This window comes from Nyctibius grandis, chromosome 1 (assembly GCF_013368605.1).
Source record: "Nyctibius grandis isolate bNycGra1 chromosome 1, bNycGra1.pri, whole genome shotgun sequence".
Lineage (NCBI taxonomy): Eukaryota > Metazoa > Chordata > Aves > Nyctibiiformes > Nyctibiidae > Nyctibius > Nyctibius grandis.
Window position 1 is genome coordinate 457,379 of NC_090658.1, and position 27,191 is coordinate 484,569.

The window sequence follows — 27,191 nt, forward strand, 5'->3', positions numbered from 1 at the left end:
CGCTCCACCTTAAAGCTCTTTTACTGCCTCTCTTTCAGGTGCCTGCCCGTACCAACAGTGACACAAGTAAAGGCGCTTTAATAAGAACCCAATTGTGCAACCAACGTCTGTTCTTCAGAAGAAGAGGTTAAAGCCCTCTGGTTTTGCCCCGACGCGGCTCCTCCGCTGCACCACAGCCATTTCAGCCGCAGCCCGGCAGATTCAGCCCTACAGACCCGGTCAGCCTTTCCCTTTTAGCCCACGGTGGGTGGCAGTGTGTCCTGGTGAGGGCCACCCTGTCCCTGTCACCAGCGGGAAGGGTGGGGGGGTGGCGGGAGGGACCCACCCTCCAGGGGCACAGTGGGGAGCGGCGGGGGGGCTGCAAACAGCACGGCCGAGGGTCTGGGGCCCCCAGATGAGGGTGCAGCCGGGCGAATGCCAGGGGTCGGCATAGGGTGCCCTCGGTTCAGCCACGGCGCGGCGTTACCTGTGGAGCTTTGCCCAACCGCGCTCAACGTGACACGCTGTTGCTGGTGGCAAACCCAGCAGCCGTCCGTGCGGCCGCAGCCCTCGGGCAGTGCCAGGGGCACACAGCGGCCGCGCTGGTGGCATTGCCTCGCATGCGCCAGCGTTGGCACAGACCCCCCCACCACGCAGGAACCAGCCCCACACGACGCTGCCGCTCGCAGCAGCCCGACTCTTGCCCAGCGGCTCCGGCAGCACCAGGCCGAGCTGGCGGGGAGCAGGGGAAGGCAGAGCGTGTGCCCACCACGGCACCGCCCGCACACAGGCGCCGCGCACGCAGGTACGGACCCTTTTATTGCTCTTTGAAGCGTTTTGTGGTGAGCTCAGATTTATTAAGTTCATGGGGGTAACAGAGCAGCTTTTATCCAGTTCATAGTACAAAACCGCAGCTGAATTTTTACAAATTAATATTTTAAGGGTTTTTTTTGACATCAGGAAAATACTATTTTCATCGGTGGTTTAATACTTCCCTGAATTAGAGATGCATATTGCTCTAAAGAGAAAGGTCTCCTTTTATTCAGCAGAATGCCTTTGAAATTGTTTCAGACCATTTATTGGATAACTAAGAACAAGACAGCCTCGCCTATCCAGTCCTGAAAATAAAATAAATTAAAATACACGTTTTATTTTCTAATTTCCTTTACCAACACACGACCAGTAGAAAGCAAACCCAAAAGGTGAGGCAGAAAGTCCCACTGAAGTCCCTTAGGAAGCGCGGCTCCTCCCCGCAGGCCGGCTGCGTCCCCCCACCCCGGTGTGCTGCCAGGGCAGGATCAGGGACCCGGTGTCCTGGAGGTGCGGGGCGGTCACGGGGTGGACACTGGCGCGCAGACAGACGGACACGCGGTGACGCCGGAGCAGAAGGGCGAGGAAACAGCGGCCCAACGGTGCGGTTTGCTTCTCATGGTGGATGCAGCATCTCAGATTTCTTTTGTTTGTGTAATACAGGGGTTTAGCTATAAAGCTGTGCCCCCCCGGGCTGAAATCCATTTCCTATCGACAATAAAGGTTTGCTCCCGACACAAAGTGCCAGGAGGACACGGCACATCCCCACAGCCTGCAGCTTTATTTGATTCTAGAGATGCTGCAAGGTGCAGCCTATTGCCCTGACGTTGTAACAAGGTGAGGCGGTGACCTAAGACGTGTGATGTCTAATTATTGAACCCATGGTGAGAAACTGTCCTGCCAAATGTGCAGCATTTGCTTTTCGACAATGAATTTGGTTATTTTTATTTTTCTGGTGAGCAGGGCTCAGCGCGCAGCCACACATGCGCTGCTGCAACTGCCCCGGCAGGCGCGGAGCCAGCGCCGGCGCTGCGGCAGGGGGCTCCTGGCTGACGTGAACGCCAAGGCGTGAAGGGAGGTGGCTGAGCCCAGCCGGCGCGGCGGCTGCTAACGGGCACCTACGTGCACACGCTCGTCCAAAATTACAAGTTCTAGAGCGGCAGTAAATCATTTATCTATTTTCAGGTCCCTCGGGTTCCCCCGCCGGAGCTCTGCCCCCGCAGCCCCTCAGCTGGGAGCCTTGCTGAGGGCGCTGGCAGAGCGGCGAAGCTTCCCGGACGCTCTGCTCCTGCAGGCACGTGGCAGCGCGGGCGAGGGCGGCTCTGCCAGCTCCGCTCCGGTGGGGACGGTCAGGTCAGCGCTTGCGCTTGTGGTGAGGCAGCCTGGAAAACACAACGGGCAGAGAAAAGGCACCGTAAGGAAGGGAACCACCTGCCTGGCTTCGCATCACAACGACTGCTTGGCAAAACGCAGCCCCGCTCCACCGCCCCGCCAGATTCATCTTGGGCATCGCTCAGGTGAACTTGACACTTAGAGGAGAAATTTGGCCCAGTTGGGGCCAGGTGTGCCGGACCACGCAGGCCCCGCAGGCGCCAGCAGCGATTCCAAAGAGTCCCAGTATTTCTAACTGGTTCCGCTACTCAAACAGGACCCCAGGTACCCACCGAGGTCGGAGCGCTCACACCGCCAGGCCTGGGCTGCGTGTGCGGGCTGGGGAGCCCGCGGCTGCAGCGGAGTCTGCGCGTTTGTGCTTTGTTGTTCAGCAACATTAAGTTACACCTCAGTTATTCCCCACGGGCGGTTACGATCAGCAGCCAGGACTAAGTAGGGTGTGTGAATGAGAACAGGTGAGGATGCAGCTGTTAAACCAAGGAGTGACTAAACTGAGGCGCGTGCGCAGCTCCTGCCTCTGCCCCGCGCGGCGGGACCGGCGCTCTGAGGAATACAGTGCGGATGCTGCAACCTGGCCCTGCTCTTGCTGCGGGGCCTCTGGCCCGGCCCAGGGCGTTCCCGGTGCGAATGGCATTTCATCAGCTCCCCTGGGGTACGGGATTGTTAAACCGGGTTACAATTCTCTAGGTCTCAACACAAAGGCTTTTGTTACAGGTGGGACCCAGGTAGGTGCCTGCGAGCCCGTGGGGAGAGCAGAGGGCGGCTCCGAGCCCCCACTGAAGGTCGGGCTGGGCCTGGCAGCCGTGCGCCTCTGAGCCCCAGCCCCACGGCCCCGTTCTGCAGCACAAACCTATTGCCAACTCAACAATAAGCTCTATTGTCAGGCTGCATCTTTCTTTGCCTTTAATTTAGGGGACGGATGATGACTGGGGTATCTTTAATAATCCCTTCAACTGTGTTGGCCTGAGCGACCCTCCAACGTGCAGAAAATGCACCAAAGGTTCTTTGCTGAAGGCCTCAAAATGCTTAAGGGAAATGTTTTGGGTAGGTGGATCCTGAACAAGGTACCTGCAGGGAGACACCACGGCCAGGCCGCGGGCTGGCGGCGCAGCCCTGGCGGGGTCTGGCTGCAGCCCCGCTCCGCGCCTTCCCCAGGTACCGCCTGTGCCTTGGAGAGCCCTCAGCCGTTGGCATTTCACAGACGCTCTGTACTTACCAGATTTGTACTTCAGGACAACTGACTGAAGGGCAAACAGCACATTAAAAAAGGTGAGAAATGTGACTTAGCGTGTAAAGGCATTTTCTGTGAAAAATGTGGAGCTGTCAGTGCTGGATTAAAACCAAAACCTGTGGTGCTGTTCGGGGGGAGGGACGGGCTGGGAGGGGGGTGTCGGACTCTACATTCCTGCAGTTCAGCAGAATGGCAGATGGTCAAAATTATACAGTTTTCACCGAGCGGACAAGCTCAAGCAATATTCATGCAAGCGCCGAACAATGCCCGGGCCGCGCATACGAACAGCGGGCGGCTGCGGCAGGCGGGGTGCGGGCACGGCCCGGCCGCTCGGAGCACCCGGCACCCGCCGCCGCGGGCCGGCACATTCCTTCAGTCCGGCCCTTCCTCCGGCGAGGCCTCGGCCGGGCCAGCGGCCTCGGAGCTCCCCCGAAAGCGCCTTGATTGATAGGGAGACAGCAGCTGCGGAGTGAGCGAGTAATAACCACAAAAGATAAAGGCTTTCATACAAATATTATAATTCCACTTGCAAGCTGTCTGGCACGAACTCTAATTACTTGGCGGCCTCGCAAGGGGAGCTGCAACTTTGTTCAGAGACGAGGCTCCCCTCGCTCAGCTGCGCTGGGGAGGAGCGGGGCTGGGGAGGAGCGGGGCCGGGGAGAAGTGGGGCTGGGGAGGAGCGGGGCTGGGGAGAAGCGGGGCTGTGCAAAAAAAGCTGCCTCCTGTTTGTTGCCATTAAGCTGCTCACGAGAGGCTCAGTTCTCCTTTTCGCAGGGCTGTGGAGGAGGGTTTTTCCCTCCCCGGCTGTCTGTGGCAGAGGGCACACAGGCAACGTGACATTGTAAGTTGTATAAACCAAGCAGCAGCTCCCCAGTGGTGTATTGAATAAAAAATCCTTGTTTCTGACTCGCAGGCGGGCCAGCGGAGCGCTCATGATTTACAGCTCAGCCAAACTTGTGAAATTTGCAAAAAAGTGGGGGAAAACCCACCCAGAGGTGCCCCCAGCCCCTCCCTGCCCTCCCGCGGGTGCTCGCACCCGGCCCCATCCTGCCCCGTGACGCCCCAGGGACAAGCACACGCAAACAGGCCCCGCCGCCACCAGAACGCCTCCCGCCGTCGGCCGTGCCCGGCAGCAGCGTCCCGGGGCTCGGTGTGCGGGGAGCAGGAGGGGACGGGGGGGGGACAGGGACAGGCAGAGACAGACCCGGAGAGCCCCGGAGCTGCACCGAGCACAGGAGGAGGAGGAGGAGGAGAGCGGTCAGTGATGGAGCACAACGGCAGCCTGCGGGAAGCATCGCTCTTACCTGCGGCAATTACCGTAACGAGACCGTTACACATTCTAATCTAAAGGGAGAGAACACAAAACCGTGTAAATACAGGAACAGCACCCGGAGCGCCCGCGCGCAGGCCGGGCCCCGGCACAGCGTCACGGCAAACCCGGCACTCGGGGGGCACTTCACCACGGACAGTTCAGCCCCAGACCCCGAGGGCACCCAAGGTTCTGACTTGGGAAGCTTTCCTAAGGTGAGAAAAGGCCTAAGGGAGGTGGGTCTTCACGCGTGACCCCGGGCTGTACAGACAGCCGCCACCATCACACGATCATGAAGGACTGTGGAGCTTTACCCTCCCCTGAGCTGCTGCTCCCGTTGGGGTGTCAGCCGCGTCCTTGTGAGCAGAAGGCAGAGCACCTCAAACGGCTCAGCGCATTTATTGGGGTGACGCTGGGATTTTATTACCTTCACAGTTAGTGGGAAAGAAAGATTTCCACATGGGTTAATTGGGGGGGGGGATAGGTGTGAAAATGTCCTGGGTCCCCCAAGTGTAAAGCCGAAACGCTGGTGAGTGAGCGGTTCGCTCCCCTGCTGTGGGGTTTCACACACGAAAAGCAGGATCTTGGGCAGCTGGAAGTGAAGCGGTGAGAAGAATCTGAACCTACAGGTTAATCAAAGGCAGGAACAACCCTAAAAAAGCCCTCCGAGCTCCCAGCACGGGTGGTGAGGCCTGACACCATCACGGACCGAGCCCCGAGTGTTTGAGAGATTGGGAAATAAACCCTAAATGGACACATCAAAGTTCTAATTAGTTGTGACTTGGAGCAGCCGCTAATTAGCTCTGCACGGGTCAGCCAGCCCGAGGGAGCACAGCGAGCGTCAGTGGCTCCTTCTCTCCGCGCACAGCACACATCCCGCAGTCCCTACCCACTGCCGGGGTGCAGAGCTGATGCCACCCAATGACTCACGGCATTTACCATGGCTTTGCCCTGTTTAATAACAGGCCGTTTCTAGCCCTTACGGGGACACTAAGGGTTTTACTAATTCAAGAAAGTATTTCTCTTCCGTGAAAAAACACAAACTCTCCTACTGCCAACACGCACAACCTCCGACCTTTTACACCCATCCAGGGTCTGCCCAAGGCCCGGGAGCAGCCCCACGGTGTGCTGAGGACGCAGGAGCTTCCCTTCTATTCCTCTGCATGTACCTACCAGCAAGGTGTTTAAACTCTGAGTAGATTAATGAACTACGGAAGACACCACAGCCTGGAAAAGATTTTCACTCGCTGCCCGAGCCCAAAAGAGGAAAAGGGGTTTTTTCTGATTCCTGGTGCTATCTTTGCGAGTGGATCAAGTGCTCTGTGGGAGGAGAGAGGCACTTCCACTCTGTCGTGGCTTCATCATTCACCAAAATTATTATTTGTTTATAACATTGTCCTGGTTTTGTGGGGATGAAGTTATAGAATCCCTTTTCTGTTTCAGTGTGTGCCCAGCTGTGGGTTGGAGATCGAAGCCATCAGCAGCTAAACCCGGGGCAGCTGCCCCAGGCTGGCCCAGGTGTGTGCTGTAACATTGACCTTGGGTCACTATAAATGGGGCAGCTCTTGGGGCTGGGGGCTCTTTGCTCTCCTCTCTTCTCAAGGGTTGTGAGCCCAGGAGGAACTTGCCACCACTCCATGGGGTAAGTGTAACTTTGTGTCTTTTGTATTAGCATTGATGTTGGTTTTCTTATTTTATTAAATCTGTTTAAATTTTAGCCCCTGAGTCTCCTTCCTTTTCCCAGTTCCCTTTCTCAGCTGGGGAGGGGACACTGGGTGAGAGAACAGCCCTGGGTGTGGGCTCAACAGAGACAAGCATCCATAGAAATTATTGAGATTTCTCAGTTTTGCTATTAAAAGGTCCCAGAAGTGGATCAGAATTGCTGTGTCACCTTCTTTGACACGCTCAGGGGGGTTTCCTTAGGTGAGAAGGAAGGAAGGAAAGAAGGGAAAATATGAAATGGACTTACTCTGTGTGCCTTGCTGAAAGGCATCTCTGGGGTTTCTGCAGAACATCCTGACTCCCCTTCTCTGTTAAATCAGGTAATTATGCCTGAGTCAATTGAAAATTTCATTTGGCACCTTCTCATTTGCTGCTGTCAAGCAGCTACCAAGGGCCAAGAGACCGTTTCACCAAGCAGGGAAGGCGCCTCTGGGCGATGCTGAGAGGCGGTCAGAGCCTCAGCGAGCTCCTGGGCGAGCCAGGGGCTGCCGGGGAAGGAGCCCGGGGAGGGCAGCCCTCCGTGCTGCGGAGCCGAGGGGCTGGAGGCTGCTGGGACAGCCGGCAGGTTCCCAAGTCCCAGCTACTGGAAACTGATTTTTCAGTTTCAGGCAACACTGTCCTGTTGATCAGACCCAGCCCTTGGCACGTGCTGTGTGTGCTGTAACACCATGGCACAGCTCCTCACAGTCAGATGGGCATTTGCTCATCTCTAGCTCCATCCAGCCTCCCTAAAAATATGCAAAAATATTATACAGAACCTGGAGAGGCTTCTGTTCCACCTAGTACAGGGAACTGACAAAACAGCCTACAGATTTTCAAGGAAAATGCACAAAGTAGTAAAAAAACCCCAGGAAAACCAAAGCAAACAAAGCCAAAAGGAGTAATTGCTCAGTTAGCATTCAAAATAATGTAAATCTCTTTAAGACAAGAGTTACTCCAGGTTTGGTTTTGTTTCTGTAAAAAATGTACTTTAAAATTACATGGCCATTGGAAATAGTCCTTTTGCTTTAAAGGGGGAAAGATAAAGCTCAGCACCAAGCAAAAGGTGGTTTAAAATAAGCCAAATCTTGTTTGTTGTAGTTTCATGTATTTTGTACAATGAATTTATGCGTGTAGCAGCCCAGAGACAAAAGCAAAGCATGTGTCACCTCCTCAGCAGCCAGGCTGCGAGATCTCAGTTTTATGTAAATAATCCGGAGGGCTGCGGTTCCTCGGCTCAAGTGTTGCTCCTGGGCAATGCTCTAATATTCATTAAAGAATCCATTTATCAGCAGATACCACATGTCAGAGTTCTCCAGCACAGTTTTCCTGACGCTGTGAGAACCCCGACACGGACAGCGCTGCCCCGAGCTGCCCCCGTGCCGCAGCAGCTCAAGGGAAGGGTTACGCTATACCCCTCCTGATACCGTCGAGCATTATGCTTTATTTCCCAAATCATTAGCATGCACAAGAATGACCTCATGGCGAACAGATGCACTTGGATATGGCAGTGATTAGATCAGTCCTCTCAGCAGTCAAGTGTGCCCGCTCCAATTAACCCTTTGAAGCACCAACCGCGGGGCTGCGCCGCTGACAAGCGGGTCGGGAGGTTCTCTGGGAAGTAAAAAATCTGCCCTCGGGAGTGTAGAAACCTCCAACACAATCTCTCTCTGGTGGGGTAGTTATCCCTTTTCCCTTCTAGAATATCCACCTACTGCCGTTTCCTAAGGGTTAACACCATTCTGGCTTCTGATCTTCAATGAAAAAAAACCAAACAAACCCTTTTTAGTCAGCAGAGGTAATTAAAACGCTTTTGTATTGGTTTTGTATCGCCTGTTCCATTCTCATGATTTTTTTAAAAGCACACACAAGTATTTTGTTCAATAACTGTTGTTCTTTTTGGCCGAGGGAGCAAGAACAGAAAAAGACAGCAGCTTAAACCCCCTCCTCCAAACCGAGGGAAATCTGCAGAGGGGAAGGACAAGGATGATTCACTAGTGCTGGATTAGGGAGGCTTTCCTGGGCTGCCTCTCGTACCTGCCTAATTAAAATACAGCATGTAATGTACCAGTTTAACAACAAAGGGCCCCGTTCCCACCTTTTGTTCCTAATCTGCACATCCCCTAAATGAGTGCGGGGATGCCCATTCCGCCTACCAGGCTGCGTGCCTGACGTTTAGGATACGCAGGGCTGAGTGATACAGAGAGGGGGTTGAAGGCTCTGCTGTGAGAACAGAAGAGGTCAAGGGGATGATTTTCACACATAAAATGTAGCACCTGCAGGAGTGTGTGTGATAGGGGAGCTTCAAGGAACCCACATCCCACCTGAAGCGAGGGGAAGCATCCCTGGAGGCAGCAGCAGAAAACATAAAACATTTAGTTCAAATAAATAGATCATTGTTAATAATACACCAAGAATGTGTGTCATTAGCAGCTACTGATTGGATTCAGTTAATGGCCTCGATCTCCTTTATCCTGTGTTAACTGCTAAACCAATCCCAATTTTAATAAAAAGCGTCCTCACTCCCTGACCCCTTCTGCTGCACATGTGTACACGCAGCGATGGCAGGGTTACAGTTGGGTGGTATTAATAATATTAAATTTACCTGAAAAGTTTAAGCCAGGCAGGGTTAGTAGTTTCAGCTGCCTTGTTACTTGAGGAGGGGAAGCACAGGCCTGTGTCAGCCCCACACCTTCCCTGCTCTGGGACTCGTTTTGTCTGTTTCAGGATAGAAATTCCCCTCTCACACGAAGGAAAACGCCGCCCGTTCAGCGGCAGAAGGTTGTATCTGCCTAAACATGCAAGTAAATGGTCAAGTAAAAAGTAACAGGTAACGTGAGGAGACTCTGAAGCAAAGATCTTGCCGCCAGAAGCCATGACTGGCCTCTGGTTTCTTTGTGAGAGTGGAATAAATTGTGATGTTTGCAAGCCTCAAAACCAGGACCTGACCAGGACCTGACCGTGGCAGGTTTTACTCTTTAAAATATAAAAATAAAATAATGAAATTACAAATCTGCGTGCTGGTACTGATGATTAACAGTGTTCTGAAAAGCTTAAGTCGATATTAGGAACACTTTAAATATTTTTGGCATACAAAATGTACCACAGACTTTAGACAGTGTGACTGTGGTATTGGTGAATGATCTGTCATTGCTTGTCGGACTAAATTTGTTTATAAGATCACTGTGTGCTGTAAGAAGAACGTGAAACCAAATACAATTATGTGTATGCGAAACGTTTAAAGTATATCAATATATCTACCTTTTTATGTGCTGATACGTCACCAGATAAATGATTCAGAGCGCTAACACCACCGGGCAGGAAATCTACATTTCTATTGAAACCGGTAATTTTTTTGTCTCGGACTTTTGGCAGCGCGTATAAAAGAATTTAATTCACAGCTGTTCTACTTTTTAATGTAGAAAACATTAATCAAAGCTTTAAGTTATAAGCTTTTCTAATGTTGTTTAGTATTCCAGTTCAACAAAGATCAATAGAGGCCATCCCTGTGTTTCTTGACGCCTCTCCAGGAAGCAGAGGCGCGATTATGTAAATGGCCCCGGCTCCCCTGCCCTGCTGCCAGCTCGCTTATCTCCAAAGCCTGCTGCCTGCTGCTGCTGGCGCCCGGCGCGGGGACGGGCTACACCTCTTATCTCTAACAAAGCTCCAGGGCTGCAGCCAGTAGCGTTCAACAATGATGCACGGCTGATTTTATTTGGGCGTGATTTATCTTAGTAAATTTAATTTCTCCCTTCGGTTTTGCAGTTGAGATGGAAGGTATTTGCTAACGAGGCGGGCTGAAGAGAAGTAGAGCAGATGTCCTGCAACACTTGCACGGGTTTGAAATAATCTATCAAACAACCCGAAAGAGGAGCAGGGAATAATTAGGAAGTGCCACTTTCACCCTACGAGTGTAAAAAGGGATTAAGGAATCTTTGTGAGAGTCCAACACGCGGTGACCAGATACTTTTTGGAGGCTGGAAAAACAAACCCTGAGGGTACCAGAGATCTGCCCTTCAGAGTCAGAGCTCCCTTTCAGGAGATGTTTAAATAAGCTCAAGTGGAAGAGCAAAGGAGCGGTCCGTACCTCACTGACTGCATGCTCGCTTCACACCGCGGTGGGGCACGTGAGGAATACGCTCAGAGCTCAGCACTGCATTTTCACCTGTCAGTAGGGCTGAGGAATGGTGAGCAGCACTGTGTGTATACATATACACATGGATGTACATCTGTACGTACAGTCAAAAAAACCCAGGCAGGTTCCGGGCCAGGCGCTGGAGGAAGCCTGCACTGTGCTCCTCTGTGTTTAAGGGCAGTGTCAGCACGCTGCTCGCTGCTCTGGTTTCCTAACACACCATCCTTACATTTCTCCTGCATTAATCCCTGACCCTGGTAGCGCAGCAGCATAATCCCCATTAGCATTAGTAGCAACGGCTTCTACTGCGAGGAACTATTTTTTGATAAGTAGGCACTGACTCAGGCACAGCTTTTGAACAATGTATTCCCAGCCCAGCAAGGAACCCCACTCCTGAATGAACCCGAGCACATTACTGAGAGAAAGTTCATTAACCTTGCTAGATGCGGGGGTTAACGGGATAGCTGAAGAAAGGAGCAGAGTGAATAGCTCTGATGCAAAACAAATTAAAATGAATGTCATCATTCCTTTTGATATTCATTAGTTGATTCAGGGGAAGAATGGTCGTCTTAAATTTGCAAGCATTTATCTACAAAAAACAGGTGTACAGCTGCTGCTCAAGTGCTTCTTAGTGCTAAAGAGAAGAATAACGTGCAGAGACTCACCAGTTCCACCGAGGGAGTAGCTGGGAGAGGGAGAAAAGACCTGAGCGGCAAAATCTTCGAATGTCATTACTTCTTTGTGGTTCTGGATTATTGCTTCGAGATACAGAGCTCTCTCCTCATAACTGCAACGACCGGGTTAAGGAAATGTGCGTGCAGAATGAAATGCTGTTACACAGCGTCCCCGAGCACCAGCGCTTCGGATCCACAGCAGCACTAACGAGGCTGTACACGGGCACGGGAAAGAGGGGACCAAAACTGCCCCATTCTGCTTAACAGTCCTGACCACGAGCAAGGAGGAGGGAACACGCTTGATGCCCTGAAAGGAAGGGTAACACCTTTTAGCTGGGTGAATAGCAGCAGTGACTCGGTGGATCCGACAGACTGCTCGCGTTCCCGAGGGCAGACACAAAGCCCCCAGGCTGCTTCTTTAAACCAAACCCCAACGTGGGCAAGCTGGGGCATTACAGAAAGGTCCTGGGACACAATATGCCCCTGTCAGACTAGAAAAATTATTAGATTGGAGAAACAAGCTACAGGACAGAGAGGAAAAACCCCCACGTATTTATTTGATCACTGTACTCCTTAAAAGAAATTAACCGTAATAAACACAATTCCTGAAAGCGTGAAGTTTTCTTTAAGGCAGGTGCTAGAAGGTGTGATCTTATGTCCCCTAAATAAACGGTGCACATTGGAAGAACTCACCCCCCAACTTGCACGCATTATAGCCCGCACAATGCAGCCAACAAAGCAATCTAAAATCAAGACTATCGCCTTTTAATTAAAACTCGGCAACCTGGAACACCCAGCATTCACATGTGTAATCAAAAACCAGTCGCCAATAAAACTTACAAGCGTAACAAGCTGAAGCAACTTTCCAGCTGTCTTAATAGGACCCCTGCTTGCGGCAGCCTTTCACGGCGGAGAAAGCAAAGCTTTCCCTTTGTGCGCAGCTTCTGCTTCCTCAGAAGGTGAATCGTCCCCTCCCGTACCGGGGGGACGGCTGAGGCACCGACCGCGGGCTGGAGAGCCTCACTGTACGAGTTAACGCTCACGGGAGCCCGTGGGACACCTCGTGCTCCGTCTCCTCATTTAAAACAGAAGTTTCCAGGTTCTAATTGTGTTTGTGTTACGGGGAAATGCACGCTCACCCTGCGAGGCTGTTAGGGGGGAGCAAAGGCTGAGTTAAATTCAGCAATGAGGAGCATGGAGAATAACACATAATGCAGGTGAGGGTATTTACAATTGAAAAGCATTACTAATTAATACTGAGGTGCCATTTGTACCTTCCATTACATCAACAAAAACACTCGCAAATGCTTTCTTTTATTAAAAACAAATCAGAGTAAAGAGGTACTTAAAAACAGGACACGATGCTCTAGTGTTCTACCAAAGCGCATCTTAAATGTATGCGAGTTCCTAGGCATGGTGGTAAAAAAGAAAACAAAAAGAATTTTGCTTTCAATGCTGGCAGAGGACGATTGATATGTGATAAATCTTCTTATAAACTTCCCGTGGAAGCCTGCAGAAAGGAAATCAATACGTGGCAGCTCAGAGCCTGCACCTGCTGGCAGCGTTACTCGCTCGGCTCTCCCCCTCCGCCCCCCGAGCCCAGGAGAACGCGCTCCCGGCGGCGCGAGCATCAGCCCGCCTGCGGCCGGGGCTGCCTCCCCATTATGGGCTGAACTCCTGGTGACTCTTGCTAATGAATAGGCTGCCAAACTTCCTCGGAGAGGCGGCACACGCCGGGGCCCCGCTCGGAGGGGCTGGCGGATGCCATTCGCCTCCCGTGATGGAGCCGGCGGCGCGGCCGGCTGTTGCCGGGGCTGGCAGCGGGGGCCGTCTGGCCAGCAGCCCCTCCGCCGCGGAGCCGGCACGTGCTGGCGCAGCGGGAGCGGAGCCGGGCGTGACAAATCGCTCAAAGGGCTCGGCTCAGCCCGGGGCTGGCGGCCACCTGAGCCCGCGGGCCGGCCGGCAGCGCTCCGTGTGCCGCTGGGCTGCGGGGCCGTGAAGGCTCTTCACGCTACGCCCAACAGCATCCTGCTGCTTCATGAAAGCCCTCGACACACGCACACCACGCGCGCAACGACGGCCCGGGAGTGTGTGCCGGCGTCGCTCGTGGAGGAGAGCGGGGAGATGCTGACTAGGTCAGCTTCACGTCTCATAAAATCCTTATTTACGGGATGGGAGATGCCCCTGACCGCACACACGACTGGAGCAAAGCCACTCGGCCAAACAGCCGGGCAGCTCCAGGAGAGGCATCTGAAACACCGCACCGAGCTGAGCGTGGGCCAAGGCCCCCAGCAGCAGCTTCGGGCGCACGAGGCAGATCACAGATCACAAAGCTGAAGGCAGTAGGTGCAGACAGCGCAGACCGCTGCACAAACCACCCCGCTGCACCAGCACGCTCCCTGCCCTCTCCCAGCTCCCCAGGGCTCCGGGCAGCCCCGCAGCTCCAGCCACGAGGGACACTCGGACAGATCTTCACTTACAGCCTGATCTAAAAAGCATTAAGTCACTGCAGGAAGATTATACCAAACTCTCTGCTCTCTCTTTTAATACATACACATATTAGGGGAAACAGATTGGATTCACTAAAATAAAAAAGTCAACTAAAGTTTTACCAAAATTTAGGGATTTTGACGGTGGCATTGGGAACGTAACAAACAAGCCGGTGCAGCCTGTAAATAGGGGTGAAGCACGCAGCGTGACAGCATGAATACCCTCTGATCTCTCACACAACAGCTTTGTGCTGGAACTTATTCAAGTTGCATCCTTGTATGCAAACAGAAGCACCGTTTTGCTACGTAATTGTGCTTATGTCAGTCTTCTGTAGGCATCACTGCATTAATCATCTGTCGGGTACCCTGGGGTCCCCAGTAACGTATTTTGAGGGTCTGAGAGAACACAACATTCCCAAAAATAATGGTATCAGATAGACGGCGGGGGGAGAAGCCTCAGCATTTCACGAGCCTTTGCACAGGAGCAGTCTGAAACAGTGATTTTCAGCTGCAGCCTCGAGAAGCTGCGTATTTATCACCACGTAAGAATGCTTTCACCCAGGTAATCGCTTGTGCAATACCTGATCTGCCAAAACTGCAGCCACTGCACACGTGCTGTGCCTTCACCCTCAAGAACCACCGATGCGATTTCACCTCCCTACACGTATTAGAACATTCAGCTGAATCTTTTTCGTGTGACATTTGTGTCACCTCTCTCCTGTGAGCCTCCAGCGGAGCGCACCTGACACAGAGGTGCCCTCAAACGCTAAGCCTGCTTGCCTTAGGTAGTTCAGAGTGCCACAGAAACTACTGCTTTTTAAAAAACACCTCTACACACATCAGCAAACTCCCCAGCTCTGGAGCGAGCGGGGCCAGGAGAAAGCTCGGAGTACCTCACGGCTGGGCTGCTGAGGTGACACACGCAAACCCTGTTCTGGAGGCGGCCTGGCTGCAGGGAGATGGGCTCTGATCTCGAACCCCACCTCCATGCAGAAGCTGGGCAGCTGGCTTCCCTCATTAACTAACCCCCATCCATCTGCAGGTTCGGGGATCCCCAGAGATCCTCAGAGAAATGGAGTTATACCAAAGGAGCCGACCAAAAGCAGCCTCGTTTAATATGTGTGGCAATTTGACCCACCTCTTCCACCACTGCATTATTGTACACTTCACTTCCACCAAGGCAAAACTCCACAGCGAAACGTTTTCAGTGGGCACAAACATCCTTATTTCACGTACTAAATGATGCAGAGAGCCAGGACAAGGTATGAATTATTGACGATTAATATACACAACCGTGGGAGAGCAGAAATTTAGCTCCAATTTGACTATGGCGATCCAATCGCGGTGTGTGAATATTGAGAGTTTTTAAAACTGTTCTATCAGCTTATCAATTATTTTCACAGTTCAATCACACCAGGTAAGCTGTTTGAAAAAACCATTCCAATGCTAAGATGAACTCTTTGGAATAAACCATGTCACCTCATTGCAAGCAGCAGGATGAGCTGGGAAGTGCTGTGGTGAAACACGCGCAGGGCCTCCTTCTAGATGGACAATCCAGAACAAGGCAAAAGGCAGGATTTTTTTAAAATTCTCCAGAGACACGGTGGCAGCTGGTGCACGGCTCTGACCTACCAGCATCACTTCCACGTTTAACCTCTACAACACAGAGCCAGTTTCAGACACATAAAGCCTTTGAAGGCCTCATCATCTGGGTTCTGCAGGTGAACTGAGCCATCCTGGGGTCAAGATCTGTCCAGTGCTTCCCTCTCTGCACACACACACACGTTAGACCATAAATAACTACGTATTTAGAAACAGGGGAAATATAGAAGACTATCATTCAAACAGATCCTGAAAAAGTAGAACTTTCGCTTTTTAACCTTAACCCTGTGCTGACCTCAAGCCAAAACATCAGCTGCCCATCCCTGCTGATGGAAATGGCCAGCAATTCCTGCCCTGCACCACAGAAATTAAAAACATTCTGGCAACGTCTATATACTCCCACCAATGGATGGAAACAACTGTGTACTTTGTTGACACAGCACTCTTTCCACGCAAACAAAAGACAAAATAATTTGTGCTTGTGAACAGGTGAAGAGAGAACTGACCAGCTGCTCTCCCCAGCTCATTGTTCGCCTCGTGCCGACGCCAAGGGGCTGCAGTGCCGGGGCCGGAGCCCCACGGCGCGGGTCCGGGGAGAGCACACATGGAACGGCCGTTCCTCCGGCCCCCGAGGGACTGCCAGGGAGCTAATGCGGGCTGTTGGCACGAACCTACTGCAATTCCCATCTGCGATGGGAACCCACCCCGAGAAGGGCTGGCGGGGCAGCTGGCCAGTGGAGGAGAGGCGAGTATAGAGGCAGACAGCTCCTTCCAGCCCATCACACATCGAGGCTGTCTGCATGTCCACGTGCCAGCTCCTTCTTCCACCCAGCTGGGGAGACTTGCAGAAAGACAAAATCCTTTAACTAACGGTTAAACGCCAGAAAGCAGGCTGCCCAAATCGACACTAGGGCTGTCCTGCTCCCCCCTGCTTGTACAGGTGACCACACGGGTAACCTGGGGACAAAAGGAGGAGAACTCGTCTGGCAAATAGCCGATTTCTTGGGCAGGCCTGGCAGACCCTGAGGCAGGGGAAATACAGGGCTGTGGTGACCTTTTGTTTTACTGGTTGCCCTCTCGAGATTTCAGTGCCAAAGAACTACTGATAAGTCATTTCTGACCATTACACGTATTTCAATATCCTTTTAATTTGTATCCTGAGAACCAAAGATGGTTGTACACAAAGGGTCTGCTCCTGACACCGTGATAGCGGTTTTAAACACAAACAAGAGCATAAATGTTTGGGACTTACCAAAGGAGAATAAAGCAGGGACCATAAAATTGAGGTTAACATAAATCTATTGCAGGTGACCTTTATGCACCTAATTGTCCTCCTTAAGCTCTGAACAGGACAGAGTTGTTGTGCTTTTAAAATGCTGTGAGAGGCAATTTCAGTGTGAAACTCAATATGCTTGATGGGGCTTGCCGTCGTTTATGGTCTAGTGACCGTCACTGCTGCATAAATTTAAGTGGAAACTTTTGGGGGAATTTTAGTAACATATATCCTTCATCGAACAGGTGCAATTAAACCGTACCTGGCAACAGCTGCACATGGATGTGCTTTTTTTAACCCAAAGCATCCGAGATTAGAACTTTTCAGAGTGATCCACGCCTTAGATTGGTCAATGCAGCATGTAGGACGTGTATTAGAGCGAGCTGACTGCGTGTAACTGTCCAGCTCGAAGGGTTTTGCACAAGAGGGGCGTGAGGTTGGCTCCCCTGCCCGCCCCCAGGAAGGCCATCTGTCTGCGGTGCAGCTGGGGGAGGCAGGGCTCCACGCTCTCCCTCGGCGCAGCGGGGCTGGCCGGTGCCAGGGCTGCTGGTCCCCCTCCTTCCCCAGAACGGGCAGATGATCCTCTGCTGCCAAAACCAAGAGCTCATCCTCTCCGCAGCGTAATTTCCCTCTGCTCTGCCACCCCGCAGATCTGCACAGGCAGGCAGCCCTCTCGCTGCTGCGCTGGGGGGTTCCCAGCCACGAGGGGTGGCTGGAGCCCAGAACACCCCGCTGTACCCCAGACATGACCCTCGCTGAAACCGACGGGTACGGAGAGCTTTTCAAAAGGATTGCTCGGGTGTGAGGCGTCTGCCCAGGGCCTCGGCACCGTGTCTGGAGCTCTGCCACCTCCTCCCCCCGAGAGGGCCTGGGTCTTGGTGCAGGATTATGGCAGAACCCCAGTCCTGACTGATGGGGATGGAGCTTCAGATACCACCAGCACACAGAACAAAAAATACCCCGTCACTGCCTCACGTAACGTGGCAGACCGCGACAGCGTTTCCCCTTTCCTCACAGACAGTCGCCATTAGTTGCTTTAAAGAGGAAAGTGAAGCAAAACACCAGCACAACCACGTTTCACATGGTCTCAAACCACCTCCGTGGAGATCAAGTAATGTAACAGCAGGATTGTACCGAAGGTGCCCCGAGGCCACAGCTCTGGCTGACGCCCTTCGGTGCGGTGCTCGCTCCTGGCTTGTTGGTAGCACTGCCCAAGGTGTGCTGCGAGCTGCCCGGCTGGCACGGGCACACGCCTGCCGCCCCGGGATACCAGGAATATGGGGCACATCAGTCATGCCAAGTGCTGCAGGGAAGAATTTTGCATTTATTATGAATAAGGCAGAAAACAAGCTTTCATCTTAATTTACTCCTCCTCGTCCTCGCGGGAAGCCCCTGGGAGCAGGTACATCGTACCATGGCAGACCCATCACGGCGTAGGACGAGGGAAGGAACAAGGGGTCACTTTCCTGGTATAAAACAATTCAGTACTTTAACAGCACTCGTGTTCATCCCTAGCTGAAGCTTTTTTTTATTCTAACATAGAGTACTTGTGATGATGTCCTATCAGGTATTCCTGGTTGTACAGATACCTACTCGAAAAAAAAAAAGTTAGAAATACACCCTATCTCCTTTATTAGCCTTGTTCTCCCTGAGATCATTCCTAGCACAGCAGAAACGAAACACCCCAGTGGTGCTCAAACCAGTGGCAAACCCACCAACCCCACACGTGCCCCGAAAAATGGCACTGCATGTTTTGCACTGTGCAGTCAGCCCTCTGCATGCCCAAGGTCCATTCAGCAGCTGTGCTCCATGCCTCACCGTACCGATAAGGCTTTGACTGAAATATTTCAATTGATTAAAACGATGACATAATTGCCTATTATCAGCTAGTGCAGCAGAAGCCCTAACGGGTAAATCATTCCACAGGGCACACAAACATTTAACCACCACCAAGCTAATTCTGCAAGAGCTATTGTGACTTCAGTTACACAAGTTTTTGGCCAGCAGTTCACTGGGGCATGATTCCCCCAACACACATTTTCTCTAGAAGTATCCATATAGTTCCCTATCCAACCCTGAGAGATACCATAAAGGGACAGAAGCTGCTCAGGTCTATTGCAAGTCACCCTCCCAGTGCCCCAGAGCAGAGATGTAGAGGTCCTCTCTCCTGCGGGCGGTGGGGTGAGTTATCTTCTGGCCGTCTCCTCCAGCAGAGCACTTACTCACCCAGGGGAACAACCTGGAGACTGCAAAATTAAAGATGGGTGGGAGAGGCGCAGAGAGCGGGGTGTCAAGATCTGCTGGTCTCCCCGAGGCAGCGCAGGCTGCAGGAGATGGACCTTCAGAAGAACCTCACTAGGAGCAAAGCCTGGGCACGTCTTGCCTACGCACAGAGCGGGCGCTCGTGACAGGGAGCTGCCGTCGTGCGGAGCCTCTGCCGTACAGGTCGAGCAGGAAAGCTGCCCCACGACGGCAGGAGACAAATCCCCAGGTCGTATTGTCAGAGATCATTACAGCACCGTCGCTGTCCCGCTTTATCAGTGTATGTACAGCTGCCGATGCTCGTGCTCTGCAATTATCTGGCTTGTTCCACCAACGGGGTGATCATCAAGGGACAAATAACCGGCGGAAAGGTCACGAGTTACCGAGCAATGCTTCCCCCGTGCTTTGTTGCAGTCTTGATTTTATTCAAACACTAACAAAATGCACCTATTGCAGTAATTCTGCTAATGAGCTGTTACTTTTGGACATCTTAGGAAAAGGGCAAAGGTACAAAGGTTCAATTATTTGTCATGTACTTATGCCTTCCAGTTCCTCCAAATTGGCTGCTTGAACACACGGGGATAATATATGATCCTTGGCCCACTATTGTTAGCCACATACCAGCAACACCATCCCCTTTTACTGTTATTCTCCTCCTTGTTACAGCATGTGTGCCTTACAGGGAAGGGGAGGCTTCTTGTGAAACCTTGAGTATTCTTCCCCTAAACCAGCATTGTAATAATCTGTTGTTTGTGAACAGCAGCAGCAGGTTTTCAGAACCGCTGCAAGTTGCCCACACCACCCTTTGGGAGGGACGGTAGAACTCCTGACAGCTTTTATCAGGCAAATCTCAAGAACTTTTGAAAACCCCAACCCTGCAATAACAGCAATAAAGACCAACGAACGCAAAGCCAGGTGCCAGGCTGTGAAGCAATGTCCTCCTCCAACACGCAATCGCTTCAGAGGTGTCGCTGAAGGGGCTGCAGAAACGGTGTCTTTTAAACCCCTCCAGAGATGGTGACTCCACCACCTCCCTGGACAGCCCCTTCCAATGGCTAATGACCCTTGCTGAGCAGAAATGCTTCCTAATGTCCAACCTGACCCTCCCCTGGCCAAGCTTGAGGCTGTGTCCTCTTGTCCTAGCACTGGTTGCCTGGGAGAAGAGGCCGACTCCCAGGTTAAGGAGAAAATTGTTAACCCAGTTAATTCTGAGCTGACCAAATATTTAATTAAAGCCAGCCCTGGTGTGTGCTATCACACAGTACAGCTGATCTGAGCGTGCGACGTAAAGACATTGTCCACTGGTTGGCTGTGATTAATGCACCACTTAGAGATGGCCAAGGCACGTGGTATTATTCAGCGCATCCCACGTGCGAGACCCTCGCTGGTCGGGTGGCTGACCTGGTGGAAACCAACGGACCAGAATACGCCAGATCCACACAAACAAACTAAACACGCTGAGGAATGCTCTGGCACTTCACCTATTTTGTATGGAGCATCTTGCATCCACGCTATTAATTTTTTTGCGTTTTGGCAGGATAGCTACATCCAAACATCTTACACTTAAGAAGAGAGAAAACCATACAGGTGAGGAACATTATTACCTTCATTTTATGGAGGACGTAGGTACAGAGAGACTGAAAAATGTATTTAGAAGTTACACAGGATGATTTTGTGGGTAAGGAACTAGAGAATAACTCGGGTCTCAATGTTTTTCCTTAACTGATTTCCTGTATCTCCTGTTTTAATCATTTAAAACATGTAAATGATATATTTTTAAGACTTTCACGAACTGGTATGTTTTAGAAACAGAAAAGTGCCTTTCATTAGGTTTTTTTTATGAATAGGAATTCTGTGGTTTTAAAATTTTAAATAGAACTTGTTTCATTTTTGCAAAGCTAGAAATTCTCTCTCATAAGAGAAAGCATCCATTTTTGGTAGCAGAGGCAGCCCGCAAACACCCAAACCTTTGGTTAGTCTTGGACTGCAGCACCTTTCACTTCGGGCCACGTACATGTGTTAAGGGGGAATGGAGTTTGGGGGAGAAGCAGAACAGTTTTTCTGGTAGCGTATTGTTTGCATTTGACAGCTGTTGGAAACTGCTTACACGCTGGAAACATTAACAGTGTGGATGGAGATAAGTGCGGCAGGCAGGAGCGAGAGGGGCTGTTTATCACACGGCTCTCCCGGACGGCTGCACCTTCCCTGGCCGAGGCAGATAATACGATTTGGTCCTCAAACACGCGCAGCAGAGAGGGGAATGTTTACTCGGGGCCGTAACCAGCAAACACGAGTGAAAGCCTTGTGCTTCTCGCTCAGCGCCGGGCTGCTCCTGCAGGGTTACACAGCCCCAGCAATTACTGCTTGAGTCTACGCAGGAGGGAAGGGAAGAACCTTTTCTCTTTCCTACGGACCCTGTTTGTGACTTATGCCTCGTACATCACCATGAGGTTGCTGTAACGCCCCACATGTGTCCCTTCCCCGCGCACAGCCCGCGCTGCAGTCCTCTCACCCTCAGTGCAAAGGAGCTGCGAGCGGGGATGCTCGGCCACCCAGGTCAGATCTTCCCAGCTGCTGCTCAGACTTTTAGGAGAGGCACAGACTTGCCTGCAAGGTCTGTGAGTTTATTAATGATACCAGTCGATGACAAAATGCTCTTGGTAGTCACTTATACCTTAAAATTTCATAATTAAAAAAATGGTAGCCCCTAAGAGCGTAAGAAAGAGGCTCGTAAAAGTTTTCAAAAATGTGGTGTTATACTTTGGTCATTGCACATATGAAAACACACACATACACACACACATACACACACAGACTTACAGGCACGTGTGTCTGTTTCAACGCAGGCACATGTACACCCTTCTCAGTACATTTTAACATTACTACATCATTGCCATCCCATTCTCCGAGCAAGCATATTCACCTGAGTCAGAAACGTCACCAAACTGGCACGCTGCCTCTTACCAAACTCAAATGCCACGTCAGCTCTGCTCCTCGGCCCCCTGTCACACAGTGCAGCTGGGGAAGGGCACAGCTCGCTGCATCCCCTCCGAGTCCATCTTCCCAAGCTCCGTCACAGCAGGATCAAAGTGAATGTTAGGAATCTCCCAGGATAACGGCGTACTCAAAACCATTCAAAAATTGGATGTACCCGCAATAATCTAAGTCATTCTCAGCTTTGAGAATTAAACAACCAGAGACAGGGGAAGAGGGGGATAGTGACAGATTCATACTGCAAAATTCCTGAGAGCTGCTCATCAGACTTGCAAGGCAATTAAGTAACTTGGAGGATAATTTTGCTGCAGTAAATCAGAAGTCAACTTTTGTCTCAACATTACATTTAAATGATAAGGGAAAGCAAGCAGAAATCACCAAAATACTTCCCCGCACATTCACTTCAGAAATCCGGGCGCTTTGGAGGTTGAAAAAGGGGTAATTACTGACAGCTTAAAGCGGACCAGCAGCCCGAAGGCAGGAAAACACTTGTGACATAGCTGACATAACTGCAGGGAGGGATCTGGCTCACCTAGCTACGCACCAGGCGTGGCTCGAGGTGGAGCCCCCTCCAAAGCACAGAGCCTTCCTCCCTAACCTGGCTGGTTAAGGGAAAATCTTTTCAGATGAATTTAGAATCATATATTTTTCACTTACTAAAGGTTAATAAACCATGATGGTTTGATAAGAGCATAAGGATCAGGCAGCTACAACCAGAACAAAACATAATTAAACAAAGTGATTGTGCCCCTTCTAGTTCATTACAGATTTTTTCATTATTTCTGGGACCAACACTACATGGCTCAGTTTCAGGTCCATTATACTTGATAATTTACACGCATTACGATCAGGGGTAGGTAACCGTGGGGCTTATTATCACATCCATTACAAGTGACACCGTTTGCAAGATGCTCAACACTAAATGTACTTGTTGCTGCAGTGAGACAGGCTGGGAAATTGCTTTACGTTAGAGCATAGGGAGGAGGAACAAATTAGAAAAAGACCCCCAAGAAATCAGCGGGGATGTGTCAGGTTTAAATTAAAAAAAGAGAGAGAGAGGGGGAGGTTTAAAATTATAATCACAGAATCACAGAGTCAACCAGGTTGGCAGAGCCCTCTGGGCTCATCGAGTCCAACCATTGCCCTGACACCACCATGGCAACTAGACCAGGGCACTAAGTGCCATGTCCAGGCTTTTCTTAAACCCCTCCAGAGACGGTGACTCCACCACCTCCCTGGGCAGCCCCTTCCAATGGCTGATGACCCTTGCTGAGAAGAAATGCCTCCTAATCTGACATATTCATAACTGTTGCAGATATTCCAGAGCTGGGGACTGAGCAAGGGACCTGCTGGGCACGGAGCTCTGAGTAACAGACACAGCCCATCGAAAAACACCCTCTCAGGTCTGGTTTTGTGAACCACGAGGCCACGAGCGCTTCGTGGGGGCTTCACTTCCAGCCCACGCTTCCATGCTGCCCCCTTCTCGTTGGCACGACGATGGGGCAGGCACAGCCCGACACCTGGCACTCGGCTGGCTGCGAAATCTCCCTGCCAGGTGGCCGCCCTTCAATGGCATCAGCTGGGCACTGCAGGGTTAACAAGGATCCGGAGGAAATCTTTTATTCATATAACACAGTACGTCTTTTGTTGATCTTTGAATAAAGTTGCTTAAAACCCATTAAACTAAAATCCTCCTTCAAGCGCGCAGGTACAGCGGGACGCGCCCGCCGCCGCCTGCTCCCGCAGCACTGCCGTGGGCACGCACCCACCCCAGGAAAATTTGATCCCCAAAAGCAGATGATTACATCAGCATTTAAAATAACATTTTTTTTTCCCTGGAAGTGACCTCTCAGTAGGGGGAACGGATTCCCCTTTCATTGCGTAGCTCAGCCGGGGCACATGCTGGGATGTCTCTCCGTTTCCCCAAAGGAGTAAATTAAAATTCTGGTGCGTGTTTATGAAATCTGCTTTTTTTATTTATAAAGAGGGGGTGAGCGGGGAGGGGGGGAAGCAGACCTGAGAACGTAAGCGCCTCCTTCACAAAAAGGCAAGCCAAGGAGTAGTTGCACGGCTGCTACCTTCTTCCAAACGTTCTAGTGCTTCTAAACAAATGTCCTCACAGGTTTAAGTAACTTGAGTCTTATCATCACAAGCTCTTAGAGCGTCCTGCAGCACCAGAGCCGGGCTGGAGCTGGGCTGGGGAGGCGGCACGGCCCAGGGAAGGAGGTGGCATGGTGCAGCCCCGTGGTGCAGCCCCGCAGGGGCTCAGAGCGGGGTGGCACAGACACCCCCAGGGGAGTGTCGGGGAGCAGAGCTGCTGCACAGCACCGGGTCGCTGGCAAAGGCTCCGCACCCCTGCCCACCACCGCGGCGTCTGGGTTAGTGTTCGTAGTGTTAACACCATTTCTTGAAGGCAGCGCCCTTTAAGTTGAATTTCTGAGGTTCTTTGAAGCCCTTTACTGCTGAGTCACGCCAGATACAAAAGGAGATCGCAGGGATCCCAAAGAGGAAGGGGAAAAGCAGATGATGAATTTTTAAAGCAGCATCAAAGTTGGCAGAAGCCACCAGAGAAGGTGAATACATAGGGAGGGTGGCCTCGGGCAGAAGCTGCACGGCAGGAATGCTGCGTGTTGCTGCCATCGTACTTCACTAGGAAATATTTCAAGGGCAGGCTCACGTAAGGTTTTTCTTTATTTAAGTCTTTTTCCAATTTTTGTTAAGTCTTAAGCTTATCAATAAAACACCTGTCCAGCTATAAGCTTTCTGAACTACCACCTTTCAATTAAAATCGAATTTTTAATTAAAACAAGAAACGATATGAGAAACTTTGTTGATCGTGTCCTACTTTACTGTTTAATTTGCAACTTACTTTTTACAACTACAGCTATAGTTTGCTACTGCTTGAGGAACACACGAGGCACATTTCCTGCACTCTGAGCACGAAGCTCTTCGGCATTAGATGACGCTTCCCTACAACACCCACCCCCAGAGGCCAGTGTACAGTTATTTAACTCACTCTCTCAAAACTCGACCACCAAATTTCGCCCACTTTAAAAAATTAAGTTTTTAATCACTCAGTTGTCAACTATTCCCTTTCACAGACCACAACCAACACAGAAATCCCTCCTGCGCAGTCACACACTAACACTTCCCACATTTATCTTCACGAGGAGTTCAGCGACCTGTTTCCTCGCAGCCAACGCCAAAGGAGCGCGGGTATCTCGGGCAGAGGTAGAGCAGACACGAGCAGCCCTTCGCCATGCAAATTTGTTGCTACGACTGTGTCACGACCTACATCAATCCCCTGCTACGTGGGCTGCGAGCCGGTCCTGCGAGCAGCCTGCAAAACCTCATCCCTTTGCTGGAAAATGTCCACTGCGACACGAGATGAGGCCGTCCAAATAATTTCACTTGCTAATTAACTTTGGAAATGCATTACAGCCTTGCCTTCAGGAGTGATCTTAGCAGGCTGCAGTGCTTATTGCACCGCCAAGCTGCCTTTCTGCTTCAAACCCAAATTCTGTGACTCGGTGTAACAGCAGTAACGCTGACACAGGGAAGTGGGTTATTCAAAATTAAATATTTGGCGTTTTTGCAACGCGTATTTTCAATAAATGCCGCGGCTTTGCCCTGGTATTCCTCTGTGCAGGCACACCGCTATCTGCTCCCAGTGTGTAACACCACTAATATCACTGCGTGTTTATATCGAGGGTTGGCTACCGAGGGCTGGCTACCAGGCTATCAGAACCTGCCCTACGAAGCAGACACTGCTCTGCAGCTCCAAACAATGACCAGCACTTGTGAATGAACAGCGAGAAAGTGAACATTAGCACATCAAAGGCCCCTTTCTGAAAGAAGAGAAATTGCGTGATGCTCACTTTAATCTCGCTGACAATCTATGCATGGATTGAACTCAATTCTGTTTTTCACACAAATGGGAATGCTTGATACGAGGACATCCTTACCAGCAGCAAAGAGAACAGAGAAAGACGCGCCAGCGCAGCCTTTGAACCTCTAAAATATGGATTAACGTGCACTAATATTTAACAACTGATACAACAACATCCTTCTTATCTCTCTTAATAAACCCCAATAACCTAAAACACGTTTTACAGGCAACATACAGAAAGACTGTTACAAATATTTTAATCTTAAAATAAAAAAACTATTTAAGAAATCAGCAGTAAACAAAATATAGGCAATATTAAAACCTTCATGTAAATGTCTATTAATTAAAATCAGTTACCCATCACAGAACAGCCCTAAGTGTAACTCGCTTAATTAGCACTTCTATTTAGCTAACTAAGGGTGGAATGGGACCTGGGCTTATAGGTTTAAAAGAAAATATTGCTAAAATATGTGTACAACATGTATTACACTAACCATGCTCATCCTGCCCTAGTAAGCACAGGGGTTTCTGCATGTAGGTGATCTCGCATTGCGGAGGACTTGTGCCAATCGGCCCGGAGAAGCAAACACTCAGGAGCTGCCCCGTTTGAGCTAGACAGCTCTCTGCTCAGCAGAGTGTATAAAAAGCCCACACCAACAGCACCATACTACCAAATGCTGCAAGAACTCTCGGCGATCCGGCCCTCTGCACCCTCTCCATCAGACCCTGCAGCAGAACACCGCAGATGGGACGGCTTCCATCACCCCTCTCCCACCGAGGCAGACCTGACTTCTATTCCGTGCCTTTAACGAAGCAGCTAAAAGGGGAGGACGGGTAATCAGAACCCTTTAAGTGCATTTCTTCAGCAGATACACACCTAGAAGACAGCACAGCAGCTTTGGAGGATGGCTGCAAGACAGCTACTCACGGCCACACATCCAGATGGACCCACACCTGCCTGCGGAGCAACGGGAGGGAAAGGGAAAGCGAGTGCAGGGCAAGACGTTTCTCCCCTCACTCCTCCATCAGCATGCTCTGTTTGCTGCTGGAATCTCACCAAGACTGTCTGTACGTTTTTTTCTGCTGACAACGTGTTAAACTGTGGAGTGCAAATGCCTGCAGAGAGCAGGGAAGGGACATGCACAGAGACAACGTCCCAGGGTTTTCTTCACGTAAACAGAACTGCATCCTCGTAACTATCAATGGCATGATTTTATAAAGAAGCCTTATTAAATGCACATGCTGAATGAATTTGTTCCTAAAAAAAGCCTAATTCATTTGGTTATAACTCAATCACAGCCAGTGGAATGACATCTTGGAAGAACTTAAATAAGATCAGAGTCTTTGACTCGCAGAACGTCACCAGTGGAGAAGGCGGAGGCACCAGAGCTGGGTGGTGAACATGGTGGGTCCAGCCCCATGACTTTTATTTCACTTCATATTTTTCTTCT

At 50.9% G+C, this 27,191-nt stretch overlaps 1 protein-coding gene across 2 annotated transcripts in view; it reads right to left on the reverse strand.

Moving 5' to 3' along the window:
• Positions 1-2,121: 2,121 nt before the first annotated feature.
• RALGAPA2 (Ral GTPase activating protein catalytic subunit alpha 2) overlaps positions 2,122-27,191 on the reverse strand; it is a 110,987-nt gene continuing 85,917 nt past the window's right edge. For both annotated transcript variants that reach the window (XM_068416331.1, XM_068416322.1), the window contains 3 exons: positions 11,223-11,344; positions 4,717-4,756; positions 2,122-2,171 (listed from right to left, as the gene is read on the reverse strand). In XM_068416331.1, coding sequence (XP_068272432.1) covers positions 4,752-4,756; positions 11,223-11,344 — 127 coding nt within the window. In that variant the 3' untranslated portion in view covers positions 2,122-2,171; positions 4,717-4,751. The remainder of the gene's footprint in view (positions 2,172-4,716; positions 4,757-11,222; positions 11,345-27,191) is intronic.